The sequence below is a fragment of the Triturus cristatus genome, chromosome 5_1 (assembly GCF_964204655.1).
Source record: "Triturus cristatus chromosome 5_1, aTriCri1.1, whole genome shotgun sequence".
In the NCBI taxonomy this organism is placed as follows: Eukaryota; Metazoa; Chordata; class Amphibia; order Caudata; family Salamandridae; genus Triturus; species Triturus cristatus.
In genome coordinates, this window is record NC_140587.1 from 362,546,517 (window position 1) to 362,560,661 (window position 14,145).

Here is a 14,145-nt window from a genome sequence, read left to right on the forward strand (position 1 = left end):
CATTGAGCCCCGGGGGCTCACAAAGCAGGCTCATAGGCCCTTGCACTACTGGGGACAAAGTATAATACTGTCACTCATGCTGATTCTAAATTAATTCGTTTTGCATCATGTGGTTATCTATTTATTCACATAGCCCTTATAAGAAATAATACCTGCCTTTTTTAATATAAATAAACAAGGCGGTACCATAACAATTTTTTTTATTTCTTGATAGTGTAGCATTATCTGCCAGCATTAAAAAGTGTACTAAGACGGTAGACACAGTTATAATATTTGCATTTACTGCGCCTGAAGATAGCATAAAGGCATAACAGATCAAGGTATCTCACTCCTAATGTACACATGCAATTGCAATATTGTTCACCACCTTAAAAATACACAGCTTGCGTTCAGATGAGGATAGACCTTTCTGAAAACAGAAATACCTGGATTGTGCTGGGCTTCCTGTCCCCCAACGAGAAGATGGAGTTCAGCTTCTTCGTCAGGCACCGGAAGTACGCGGACTCTCCCCTGTAGAGAGAAGCCGTTGGAATAACCGACACGGCCGCTGCTGTAGTAGTGGTCGCCGGGCGATGTGAACTGGTATCTAAAAGAGCCTGAAGTATGATGGTGAGGTTAAAATGGAGCACTTGTCCTCATTAAACATATATTTGCATATATAAGGCTTCATTCACTGATGCTGTGATAATCACATGCTGGATGGAGTTCTTGTTTACTTAATTTACAAGCTGCAAGGTAGCAGTCTGACCATGCTTCCAAACTAGCAAAAAAAAGAATTTAAATTCTAGCCAGTAACTGAACTAAGCGACCCGCCTGTGGCCCCTTTAGTTTCTCTGTCTTCCTACCCTCGTGCCGCCTAACTGTTCCACGGAAGTGAAGCTAAAGCCAGGTTTGTCATTTTATATATCAAGAGTCCAGATTTTCAGCCTAACTACTGAAATTGTAAATGATTTCAAAGTACATTAATTATATGCACATTTATTGTATGAGGACAGCCTGAAAATCTGTAATGGAGTCTGCTCTAGTTAATTTATACTTAATCCCAACATACATGCTCAAAAAATAGCAGATTGCTAGGGCCTTAAATACTAAAGGGGAAATTGCTCTTAACTCATATCCATACTATGAATGAAACGTTTTTTATCATAAAATCCTGCAAAACATACTGCAGCCTGTCTGTTGGCTTATTTTTAATTAGAAGTGGAGGTGGAAGGGATTAAAAAACATAAAAGTAAGGACGTAGATTCCCATCTCTGCCTGAACGTTCCTCGAAGTTTTTCATTTCAGTTCTCAAACATTCACAGAAGTAGGACTGGTTTCCAACTGCATTACTGGCATTGTCAAGCGACATCTCCCACAGGCTCCTATTCCCTTTATTTTTAAATCAAAAAGAGTAGATTTCAGTACAGGGGTAAATAACCCTGCCGTGCAGATGTACATTGTTGTGTTTTCTCCACAGGGAAAACATTTGTTTGTGGAGAAAGTGTTTCCCTAAACTCACACCAAATGCGGGGTGCCATCTCTTCCCGCCACACCCTTGAAATCTTGGCTGAAGTCACTTTCCCACCATTATCTCCTGCCATAATCCATCTATGAATTCCTGTCAGGCGTTTAGGAAGTATTTTTTGTTTTTGGCCATAAACATACATCAATGACCGAACCGACCTTGGTGAATAGGGCAAGAGGTGTCGAAAGTATGTCCAGAATGTTTGGATCCTTCCCAGAGTTTCAGAATTCTCCCATAATAAACAAAATGCATCACCTCTTTTTCCTGCGGCTGCCATGGTCATGGCCGCATAGGTAAACACCGAAAGCACCCTGGAGGCCGAGGAAATGCTGGTGGCATGCATCATCATAGAATCAACTTTGACAAATATCATCCAGGGTATTTTGGCAAAGTCGGTATGAGATATTTCCATCTGAAGAAAAATCAGCAGTTCTGTTCCGCAATCAACCTGGATAAACTCTGGGCTCTAGTGAGTGAGCAGCCCAGGCTTAACTATGCGAAGAATCCTGAAGGACCAGCCCCTATCATCGATGTAGTACACTCGGGCAACTACAAAGTCTTTGGGAAAGGCAAGCTACCAAAACAGCCTGTAATTGTAAAAGCAAAGTTTTTCAGCAGAAGGGCCGAAGAGAAGATTAAGGGTGTTGGGGGAGCTTGTGTTCTCATGGCATAGGTGTTGACTACTTGAATTGGGCCTGAAAAAAGAAAGGTTCTGTATAAAAAAAAAATAATAAAAAAAAATGCATAAATGAATCCTAATGGAACTCTTTTGACTGATCTCTGATTCTTCCGAAACTTTGACATGGCTCGGTCTCCAGTTGCTGTGAGCTGCTCTCTAGCTGGAGATGTCGTTCAAGGGGTCAACCACCTGACTGGCAATCACCAAGCCTGGGCTGCGGAAAATGTAAATCCTGGTTACTTTGGCAGCTGGAAGGCAACAGGAGTGGAGTAGCGGTTTGAAACTTGGTGAAGGTTTGGCTACTACTCTGGACTTGCAGGACACCACTTCTTTTCAGGCTCACTCTCGAAAGGCCTAGCAGGTTGCAATTCTAGTTCGGTCTGCTTTGGTTTCTGGCGTCCACTGGAGTCCCTCTTCCTGAGAGCAAAAAGCTTTCACCACGGACACACGTCATCACCAGGGTTCAGTATATGGTCTCTTCAGGACGCTTAAGTGTCCCATCTTCTCACGGTAGTAGAGTACAAGTCCTGACTTTGCTGAAGGCATCTTCTTTGTGCCTCTTCTTGGAATCAAAGTCAGAACTGAGATTTTGGTGTCAGGGGAGCGCCTAACATCCTGGTTTATGGGCCATTAAGGACATGAGGGACAGTGGCCAATGGGATACTGGTCCCTGCAGCTAACCTGCTCCTGTAGTGACAACATCCTGTGGGTGTACGTCACTGTCCTACCTAGAGTTCTCTAATCTAGGGTCTTCCGACATGGCCGCATCCTTCCTTGGTTGTACAGACCTCCTAGCCCACCCTAAAAGTGTGGCTAGCCTTTTGGAGGTGCACGCCTCCTGCATAACTACTGTTCCCGTCTGCCAGGCTGGACAGGGCAGGAAGGGCTTTGTCCTCGAGTGGGGGATAAGAACTCTTGCCAGTGACGGCCCGTGTAGTGCGTTTTACCGGGGCGGTGATGTGGCGCAGAGGAGGGGCAGGGTGGGGGGTTGCAAAATGCGGCAAACGGCCGATTTCAGCTAAGTTACGAAAAAAATTAATAAAACAAATTTCGTTGCGCGCGCTGCATCGCATTTGGCGATGCAGCGCGCGCAACGAAATTAGTTTTATTAATTTTTTTCATAACTTACCTGAACTCGGTCGTACGCCACATTTTGCAACCCCCCACCCTGCCCCTCTTCTGCGCCACGTCACCGCCCCGGTAAAACACCCTACACGGGCCGTCACTGACTCTTGCATATAAAGGGCTGAGAAGTCTTTGAGACTCAGCACCATGATGGCTGTAAACTCTAGCCTTCCTGGGAGGGAGAAGGTGTGGCCTACTTCCTGCACAGGCCTTTGTCTCCTTCCTGGGGAAGGGCTAGCACACCCAGGAAGGTAGACTCTTGTCTTGGCTGCAAATGTCTCAGGGAATTCCGCCAAGGTACTGGAGCTTTGTGTCCTTGGGGGGCACCCATGTAGTGTGGCATCCCTGTGCATGCCAGCTCACTTTCAACATGAGAATCATGTTGGGGTGAAAAAGCACGGTGTTCGCCACCAAACACAACATAATTCGGTCACTCCCTAATGGAGCTGGCTAGCTCGTGTTTCCTTGGTAGCCAGCCCATGTTACTCTTTGGACTGTTGGTCACTTATAGTAAAACTTTTCTTTATAGAGTTACTGTAGGTATATATATATATATATATATATATACATGTATAAACATATATATCCACACCTTTAATATAATGCACTCTATCTTCTGGGATTAGCAGAACGCCTTTAAGAGTGACTTACTTACATCAATTCAGTGTGAGTGTAGAGTTAATCTGGAGCAGATAGGCTTCAGGTGTAAGGCTGAAATGGCAGACCTGCAGACATACTTTTACTTGGGTCACACAGGGTGGCACAATACAGTGCTGCAGACCTGAGGACCCCTTCACTGCCCTTACCTTGGGTACCTTTAATATCTTCCACTAGGGACTTATAAGGGGAAAAGTGCCTTGCCAATTGGGTGTACCAATTTAACATTACCTTTAGGGAAAAGAGCATGGGCACTGGAGCCTGGTTAGCAGTCCCAGAGCACTATCAGAGTCAAAAACCAGCATTTATTTTTGTATGCCGTTACAGAAAGGAATTATCTCTCTGCATGTTATTACTCATTCTGACCTTCCACCTGTTTTTCTAAAACGGTATCACATGAAAGTGATCTAATATGTTTATGTATATGTGGACAGACAGAGTGACATACGCCAATGTGTAGTTAAGGTTACTTTGCACTTTTCATTGATAAGACATTTTTGGTTTGCTTAAAACTGTTGACCCCCATGGACCAATGCCAAACTTATCATTTGCTTGGCATATTTAGCTATGGTCTGGTGTGCCAATCATATTGCAGACATGGGCAGATATGACCTCATCTTCAATATGTCACGGAACTCCTTGGTTGACTTGCAATATCCTTATAATGTATGTTAGAGGGTACTTTATTCCATACAAGTCAATAGTGTACATTGGTTGAGGGGTAGGTGGAAAATAAATAAAAAGAAACAGTTTTTCCAATGGAGAAGTAGGGTGCACAATTTCCAGCATATTGCAATTAAACATTTGGGAACTTTGATTACAGGGTGAACGTTTGAAACTTTTCTTCAGCTCCTTTGAAGCTGTTCTTGAATTCCTTAGAACTCACTTATACAGCACCAACATTTTCAAGTTGGTTCTCCTAAACCCTGTGTTTTCAAGAAGGTGTTTTGGTTCATAAACAATTTGCTTTATACTCTGTTTTTGACCTAATTGGGTGCCTGCAAAATCTGTACATGTGGCACCCTCAGCTGTGGTGCTAGTAGCATTAGAGCCTCTACTTGACAATCCATGCTCATTGCAAACACTCATCTTGCTCAAGTATGAATATTTATTGAGACACAATGAGTAGAAAGTGAAAAGTGTACATGGCATAGCCTTCACCGCTGAAGCACGAGAAAAAAATCCCACTTGGCCTGTATTTCTTCTACAATGTCTGAAAAGTACTGTGTGTTCTGACCTGGAGAAGCCCTACACAATGTTCATGCTTTGTAGAAAATATTTTTTATTTAACATTTCTTCAACATTGTTTTGGTTCTACTTCGTAATATCAATACATGTATTACTCTCATATATCCATTGATTTTACAATAATTGTCATATGATTAAATCAACATGTAGCACTTATTTAGCAAAACCTGTACATAAAACACTGTACAAAACAAACAGAAGATGAAATGTAGAATTTTATCCTGCACTCACTCATACATACTATAAAAAACGTACCATACCATCCTTGCATACCACATCCCAGTACAAAAACACATACATAAAACAATAAAACAATGGGGAAGGTGTTTCTTTTTCAACCGTTAAGGTTTTGTGGGAATTGACACCACTTCTAAAAATGGTGAACCCATGTTTTGGTGTGAAAATTGCTTTTGTCCACGCACCTTCTTCAGGGACCACACTAATTGAGGATACTTCTAAAGATGGCCGGGGTGTAATCTTATATATAGCTTCCCTTCGTGCAGAGATTAAATATCTTTATTTAATGTTTTAATGATTTCTCCTGACTCGTGTTGATTGTTTTCTTCTTCAAGGGGAACAAAGTTCTTGGAAATGTTCTTGGAAATGTTCTAATAGCGGCTCCCAAACTGGCAAGGACACTCTCAGCGGGAAGATTAGAAAGCCACCAGAATTGACTGGCAGATATTCAAGTTAGCAAAGCCAATAGGTAAGGCTTTATAGTGGTAATGCATGCAAAACTATTTTACAAACTCGTGTTTGTATGCTTTGTCACGTTAAAACCAGACCTATTAGTTTAGCTAATGCTTTTTACTATTTTAAATCTGGAAAGTACACGCTGTAATCAAACATGTAAATATTTATTGAATCCGTGCTTTTTGTATACTAAATAATCCTTTATCTAGAATGTTTTGTACTGAAGCAGGCATTTTCTATTGCTTTTGTCAGTTCTCCATTGCGACTTTTGGGCTTTTGAAAAAGCTTGTGTTTTTTTGCACGTGGAACCTACATAATGTTTGGAGCTAGTCATGCAACCGGGAGCTTCTAGGTGTAATCTTGCATCTTACCCACTAAACCTGCTACCTAAAACGCACATTTCACACGAAATGAATTGAAGTAAATTAAAACACATGGAGATAGGTGTGAAATGGTGTAAGTCGAGGCATTTCAGGTCCTTTCAGCGCTGTTCTTTTCAGATTTGCATCTGCTAAATCGGCCTTCAGTCACTTCCAATATCAGGGGATGCCACTCTCAACTACAAAGTCAATTATGTCTCACTGGTTGAATCTGCCGGCATCGGTTTCATTCATTTAGCAAACTTAGAAGTGCATTTCAATTTAACTGCGAGATACTTTCTCATTTCATCCTATCTTCATTTCACTGAGCATAGAACTCTTCATGAAGCGCCACAACTTACCAGATGCTTGTCTGCCATTGGGACTTTGAAATCCTTCCCCGTCGTAATCACTGCTTCCGGGGCTGGACACGGAGAACACTTGGTAGCCCACATTTTGGACCAGAGCTGGGGCTTGCCACTGCCACACCACTGTGTCTCCTACAGCGACTTCCAGGAATGCTGGAGACCAGGCATATCCAGGCCCAAAGTCTGAGCCAACAAATAACACATACTTTTAGTACATGCAGTTTTGTGAAATTTTTAAACATCACCTTTCCTGAAACCTGTGGTGGACAGCCGCACTTACTGCAAACGAAACTAAATACATTCCAAGTCCCAATAATAGAGATTTTCTGCAAAAGTTAAAGGTGGTGACTAAAGACCGAAGCAGCACTTCCCAATACAAGCCCATTTTTTTAATCACTGTCCACTTTGGTAAAATAAAATGACAAAAAATACACAGGAGTAACTTCCAGTCCGTGATTCTTAGCCACGCCCTTTTCCGTTCACAAGTGCTAGGGTTCCTGTGTGAATCGCCTCTTTGCACCCAAGTGCTGGTTATGTGCCTCTGTGAGTGAATGTATCTTTGAAGGCATGCCTGTTTGTGATTTTTGTGATTGTGCCTTCTGACATACTTGTGTTTACCTCTAGCATTATGGCGGCTCATCCTTGCCATAATGTGGGACTTTGTGAGACTTTGTGTCATTAATGAAGCCATAACTGGCATAAGGGACATCTACAATTGACATCTTGCGGGCACTCCAGACATAAGCGTGGCTGTGGCTGCTATATCACTGGTGCAGGCATAGCTGTGCCAATCCTTGACAGATTATGGGGATTCTTGATGTAATTGTGGCTATCGCAGCAGAATGATAGTCCAGGCCTAATTGTGCCAATTCATGACATATTGCAGATATTCTTGACAAAATTATGCCTTTCCATGGCATAAGGCTGCGCTCACATCATTTAGTCTATGCCTTCTTGGTGTAATCCTGGCTATCCCTGGCATCATGTTGGTGAAAATCTCTGCCATATGATGGACACCCATAACATTGAATTACGATGCTAAATGGGCATGGAAGGGGGAATCTTACCTTATGTGAGGGCACTGCATGCGAGTCCTTGATTAACATATATAGCACGTTTTTGTGTTATAAACATGTCATTTCTACAATATTTACAAGCTTCTGTTTGAGGAACTGAGTTAAGTAATCTAAAATGAAAAGTTTGTATTTTATGGCAACATGCATTTTTCAGCCAATATCGTGGGACAAAATTATTGGATTTCAAAATATACATTTAAAACTTTCAAGACATTTAAATATTTGAGTGAAAATTAATGCTGAGTTTGAGAGTTTTATTGCGAGGGCATTTATTGTCATTGCAGGACTCGTGTAGGCATTTTCTTATGCATTATGTTGGCACTCGTTATAATATCATCACTTCTTCTGCTGAGGCCTGAGCACGTGTAGGACTGACGTAAGCTGCTGCTGTGAAATTTGAGGTATGAGTTTATGGAGTACTATTTTTAAAATGGACCAGCCACCACTGATTACCCGTTCTGTGGCATGGTGAGGTATTCATACCATTTATTAGACTTTTAGTACCAATGACATATTTGGAGGTTGCACACTGTTCATGCAGCCACTCTCGGACAGCTGGACAAGCATCGCTGCGGGAAGGACCGATAAGCAAAGCGGGGCGTGCCATTCCAGGTCATTAGTCTCCACTTAAATAATGAGATTCTGAGACATTGCAAAGTATAAAACACCACAAATTCACTGGAAATGCACTATATTGATACTAGTTCTTTCTATACAGTGATATAGTACTTACGTATGTCTGAGCCCTTATTGCTGACCATGTGTGTTGTGTCACTTGAATGAATGACACACTCCAAGTTCTCTTCTGTTGATGAAGTAACCTTGCAAGGCAGCGAGCCTGCAAAAGTAACAATGATTATGTAGCGCGAATGCACACAAAAATATACTAGCTTAAGAACAAAAACATAAGTTTTGTACTTCTTCTGATGTACAAAATCCACACACTGAGCCATTAGAACTGCAATTACAAAATTAAATATTCGAGAAAAGCAATTATAGAGTCAATGAGCAAAGCACAAAAAATTAAACATAAATAGCAGGAGAGCAAAACTTTACACTCTATGAGAAGAAATTAAAGCAGTCACAACAAAAATGTACAAGTTAGGGGTATCCAACATAGGTCTAGCAGGGTCTGATCGGTGCCACATAAGGTTTTATCCAAGCAATGACTCTCAATGAAGTTCATTAGCATAGTCAGTGGTAGTCATGATTATATCTGGACCTATGTTGGACATCCATGGCATAGCATTTATGGGAATTTCATTAACCTCATTTCTTGCACATAATGATGCTTTTCATCTGGGGCAGAGATCTAGAGAAATCAACTAAGGCTGAATAACACACCGTTATTTATATTAATAAATTGAGTGCCTAGATGGATATTACATGTGAAGAACTGTTGGCATTAGAGAGCGTCTATGTATTTTTATGTACGGGGGGGGGGGTTTATCGTATATCTATGAAGGAGTGCAAGACAGGATATTATACAGTGAAAGATGGCTGAATGGGGGCAATGTGTTGTCATAATTATTGAAAAATATCATAATGTTACAGATATAAACGTTACTCTGGGTAGAATTATTCGTTGAATGTGCAGTAAAGAGGTCCACAGACAAGATCTCAAGCACACACTGTGTGAGGTTTTCCACCTGCCTTGCTATAAAGCATTAAACACACAGAGGCACTGATTCGCTCTTCTCAGCAAGGTCGGACCTGGACAAAAAATAGGTCAGAGCACCAAAATAAAAATGTCCACCATTAGCGAACCAGATACCTAAAAAAGAGGTGGCCCACATTTGCAAATCAGGCTAGTTTTGAACATGTAAAGACACGATTCATTGGTAATTTGCAAGGTATGCATTTGTGCTTGGTGCCGGCAATGCTTGTGGTAATATCAGGGAAATCTACTGTAAAATCTGGCCCACCTGCCTACAAAACCGGCCCATAAACCGCTAAAAAACCAGTTGATACTCTGATCTGGCAGCCCAGACCATCAGACACACCCTGATTGCCTTTTAGCTTTAAGATCAATGGGGTCACCCTGTTTCCCTCGGAACCTGGGTATCGAATTGCAAAGCTACAAGTGGTTCCGTTGGGTAAGCACCATGGGGTGCTTATTTAGAACCAAACCGTTTCTTCAAAATCTATTTTAATTATACAAAGCAATTCTGAATGTACCACACCTACAGCAAATTAGCAAAAATATAAATGTATTACTTTTTGTTTTGATTTTCTGTTTTTTTAGAAAAACTTTTTTTCATAAAACTATTTTTCACAGTAAATAAATATGGGCTGTCAGACAAAAGAAAACACTAACAATACGAAGAAAATTCAATGGGTGACTGTGGTGACAAAAAGTGAAATGAGTAACGTTTCAAATTCAAACACAAACAAAACAATAACTAAATCTCTGTCCTTCTCCGGTCTTCCACTCTAGCATGCACTGTCTTTTAAATTTCTAGCTATAGTGAGCCTGGACATGAGACAGTTTCACGTTGATGTTTCGAACCTGTAGGTACGTGTATCTGTAGATACATCAGATACGGTCTTCCTCAGGCCAAAGTAGACTAGCGACAGCCCTTGTTTATTAGATCATGAATCTACTCCTCCGAGCCCGGATGGAGCATGACCAAAAAATCCCTTTATAGATGAGGATCATCCATGTGCCCCCATTCACTAATCTGTATTAGTTTGGCATCAGCTGTAATCCAAATTTCAGATTCAGCCTATGGTCTCTCTTGGTTTCTACTTCTTGAAGGAGAGAGACCATAGCCACCCGGCAATTGAGAACTCATTGATGGGCGGGTAGTGGCAGTCAATTGACTTGGATAACTTTAATTACTCAGCTTGGATATCAGAAATAACAAGTGGATTTTCTTTACACCCCCTGGAGGTCGATGCGCATGACCGTGAAGGTGCCTCGAGGCCCAGGATCCCAACACTTGACCCCAACCAAGAGAATGTCAGGGAGCGCCGTTGTGGCCCCCAAGAAGGTGCCTGAGGGTCCAAGATCCCACCTCTTGGCCCCAACCAAGAGGAAGTCTGGGAGTGCCATTGTGCTCTCTGCGAAGATGACTGCAGGCTCCAGGATACCCACCATGGAACCTAGAGTGGGGAAGGAAGCCGGGGAGCACCATCGCGTTCCCCGTGAGGCAGCCCCAGAAGAAGAGGGGCTGGCTCTCGGGGCAGCACACAAATGTGGTGGCCGCCCAGGGGAACCGGTGGGAGCAGCTGGGGGTGGGCTCCCCAGCTGCTCTCCAATGTCATACCTGCATGCGGTGTGCCCAGGTGGGACTGGGCCCCTGATAAATAGTGGAATGCGGTGCAAGGCCCCCAGGATGTACAGTGCAGCTCTCCCTAGAGCAGCGGGGGAGTCGCTGCTCAAAGATGCACGCTACAGAGGGAGCACCCCATAATGCCATGCAGGGCCTGGCTGCATTTGTGGGGAAGAACGGCTCATTTTGGGCTTGTGGTGACCCCAGGAAATTGGTGTCACCCCCCTAATGAAACAACGATGTCGGAGGAGCTGCAGGAGCAGCGTAGACTCCCCCCAGAAGAATGGGTAAATCCCCACCATAAGTCTCTGAGGATCATAAAAGAATAACTTCTCAAGGGCTTTGTTAATTTGTCAAGGTCCCTGGGTGCTGAAACTTTTGTTCGACAGAGGAGAAGATCTTTTCTACCAGGAACAAAGATTATGGTGGCACAATTGGTGGCCAAAGTTGGTCCATGGAGAGATTTTATGTTGTCAGACACGTTCTAGGGGTGGAAGGTTTTAAATGCACAGGTATGCAGTTCCAAACTAAGTTAACTTGTATGCAACATGGTTTAATGTGATTTCTCTTTGTGGTAAGCACCTTTTAAGGGGTGTAGGAATTATAAAAGCACAGCAATGATATGATTCATGTGGTGCCCTTTCGGGGCAGTGATGGAATTGCGTTATGTAGGTTATAAGTTATGGTAAGTATACCATGCTACCCAGTCATGCTTAGACGTGTATTCTTGCTACTGCGTTAGTTGAACAACCAGACTGTCAGCCACTGTGATTTTAGTGTATATACTTTATTGACAGAATGAGGTGCTCTCGGTCAGGGTTATATTTCACTATGGCAGGTGTTCCCATTACAAAATGCATGTTCAAATGATGTGGTGGGCAACACTTTCTTGTTGCCAGTGGTAAGGGCCCTCACTCCAAGTTAGCGTCAACACGTGGCAATTGGGGGCAAGATGATGTTCATACTTGTGAGTGGTGGTACTATACCCCCTTCTGCGGGAGGGTGGGAAGGTTTACTCAATGTCAAGAAGTATTTCCATCAGCTTATGCAGATTTGTAAATTGTTGTATAGTGTTGAGTAGTGTGTGTGTATTAAATTTACTTTTCCTTTTCATAAAGAAAAGCACATGCTGGACAATCAACTATTGAGTGTTATTTCTGCGTATCTATCAATGGTGAATACTAGCCCACACCTCCTCCCTTGAGTAAGCCTTGGACTGCTCTTCTAAGCTACCCTCTGAGAGTCAAGTGCTACAATGGGGTACTTGGTTCCCAATGAAGGACAAATGTTAACCCATTACTTGTGCAAGCCTCACAACTAATGCCTCGTTTTCCAACACCTGGCCTCCTAATAATTTAAAAATAGTTGCCGCACATGGACTTTACTAGGCTCTCACAGTGTTCTCACAGTGAATGTGTCAGATGACCATTTTGGAATAGTGGGCAATGCTGGATTGCTATTCTTAAGAGTGACTGCACCTAAGAGTGCTTCCTACTCTGCATGAACATAAGCAGGAGTAAGACAATGTGGTGGGGGCCTACGAGGCACTTGGCACTTGGATGTTCCTATAGCCTTGATGTCATTTCAAAGTATGTTTGGCTTCAATAGCATTCCAAAGGGTGACAGACAGAGGAAGATTGCGGAATAGCTGTCCTGATTCAGGAGCTGTTGTACAGCTCTGGTGCGATGAACATTCCAAAATAGCCAGAGACATGCAGATTGCCAGGCTCATACAGTGCACATTTCTGTAGGCCATTTTCGATAGTCACCAAAACTGTGCTACCGCTCTTGTGAATCACTGACCACAAGACTGCTTCATCCACAGTTCGAAGAGAAGCAGGAGAGACAGTATGTGGGGAAGGGAGTTGCACATGCATTCCTGTGTTTTCCAAAATATGCTTGGACTCACAGATGTTCCAAATTGACTTTTATGTGGACCTAGTTTTTGTTTTGTCTATTCATCCTATAATGAACAAAGGGAGAGCTAGGGACAACAAGGAGGGGTTGTGTCCGTATCCCCTGGAGTTAGATAAGTTTATTCAAAGGAGGACACGCCCAGTATGGTATGGTACGGTCAAATGAGGCAATTGTTTGGGAACCCACCAAGTGGGTTAGAAGACCCCTCACACACCAACCTGGTTGGTGTCATGCTTCATCATCGGGGCCCCAACCGGGTGGCCGAGTGCCTCCCGGTTGTGCTGCGACGCCTGACTACAGCGGAGCTGGTGTGGTGCAGAAGTGTGATGTGGTGAAGGTTAAAAAATACCACTGAGGATCCTTACCATAGAAAAATTTATTTTGGCGGCTCAGGGTATTGGTTAAAAAGCTATGTGGTGCAACTAAATGAAGAAGTAATTATCTATTAGTTGACTAAGTGGTGGGTCTACATGTTTCAGCTCTCTAGTTAAAAATAATAATGGGGAGCTTTCGTCAGGACCAGTGAAGAGTGAGTGGCAAAAAAGGTGTAGTGCCACGTGGTGAATAAAATTAAAAATAGGGTTACCTACACACTCACTAAGGTGTGTGGAACGCGGTGTCAACACGTTAGCGGACACTTGGCGCAAACCTGTGGAAGGAAATGCAAGACAGCACACAAAACATATTTAACATTTGATACACTGAGTGGCAGGCGACATATTGGTAGGTTTTATTGTGCCGTGAGATATCAAACCTGTCTTCAATGAGCGTACCATGCGTGACACACATCCCTATGAGGTGTATCATGTTGCTATGCAGAGGAGCGGAGGCAAGACCATTAGTAGTGCTAGATGATGCGTCCAAACGGTCTGTGGACTACGGGTGCCATGTGGTAAATGCCGCGGCACTATGTGGGGCTATCTGTGAGAATCATACAAACAGCCGCCAAGTGATAATAGCGGAACCTCAGAATGAGGAAAGTACAAAATAAGTGGCCCAGGGTGCGCTGAGAGTGAGGGGCTGCATGGAGCCTCTGAGCGCTGTAGAAGATGACTGGGCACAGACTAAAAACAGACAGACACTGCGCAAAAAGTAACAAGTAACAAAAGGGTAATTACACTATGGCTGAGTGACTGCGCTGTGCAGGATGAGGGAGGGGGGCGCTTCTTACAAACGAGCTGTAGGTAAAAGGAACAGGTTAAGAGAGCGTAGATGGCAGGAGTGAGCTCGTATCCTGCAGG

General features: G+C 43.1%; 1 protein-coding gene across 1 annotated transcript in view; it reads right to left on the reverse strand.

The window, feature by feature from the left end:
- LOC146830893 (fibrocystin-L-like) overlaps positions 1-14,145 on the reverse strand; it is a 533,569-nt gene that overhangs the window by 307,842 nt on the left and 211,582 nt on the right. The window contains exons 35-37 of the mRNA XM_085603812.1: positions 8,446-8,550; positions 6,631-6,819; positions 426-596 (exon numbers count right to left, since the gene is read on the reverse strand). Of these exons, the coding sequence (XP_085459938.1) occupies positions 426-596; positions 6,631-6,819; positions 8,446-8,550 (465 nt within the window). The remainder of the gene's footprint in view (positions 1-425; positions 597-6,630; positions 6,820-8,445; positions 8,551-14,145) is intronic.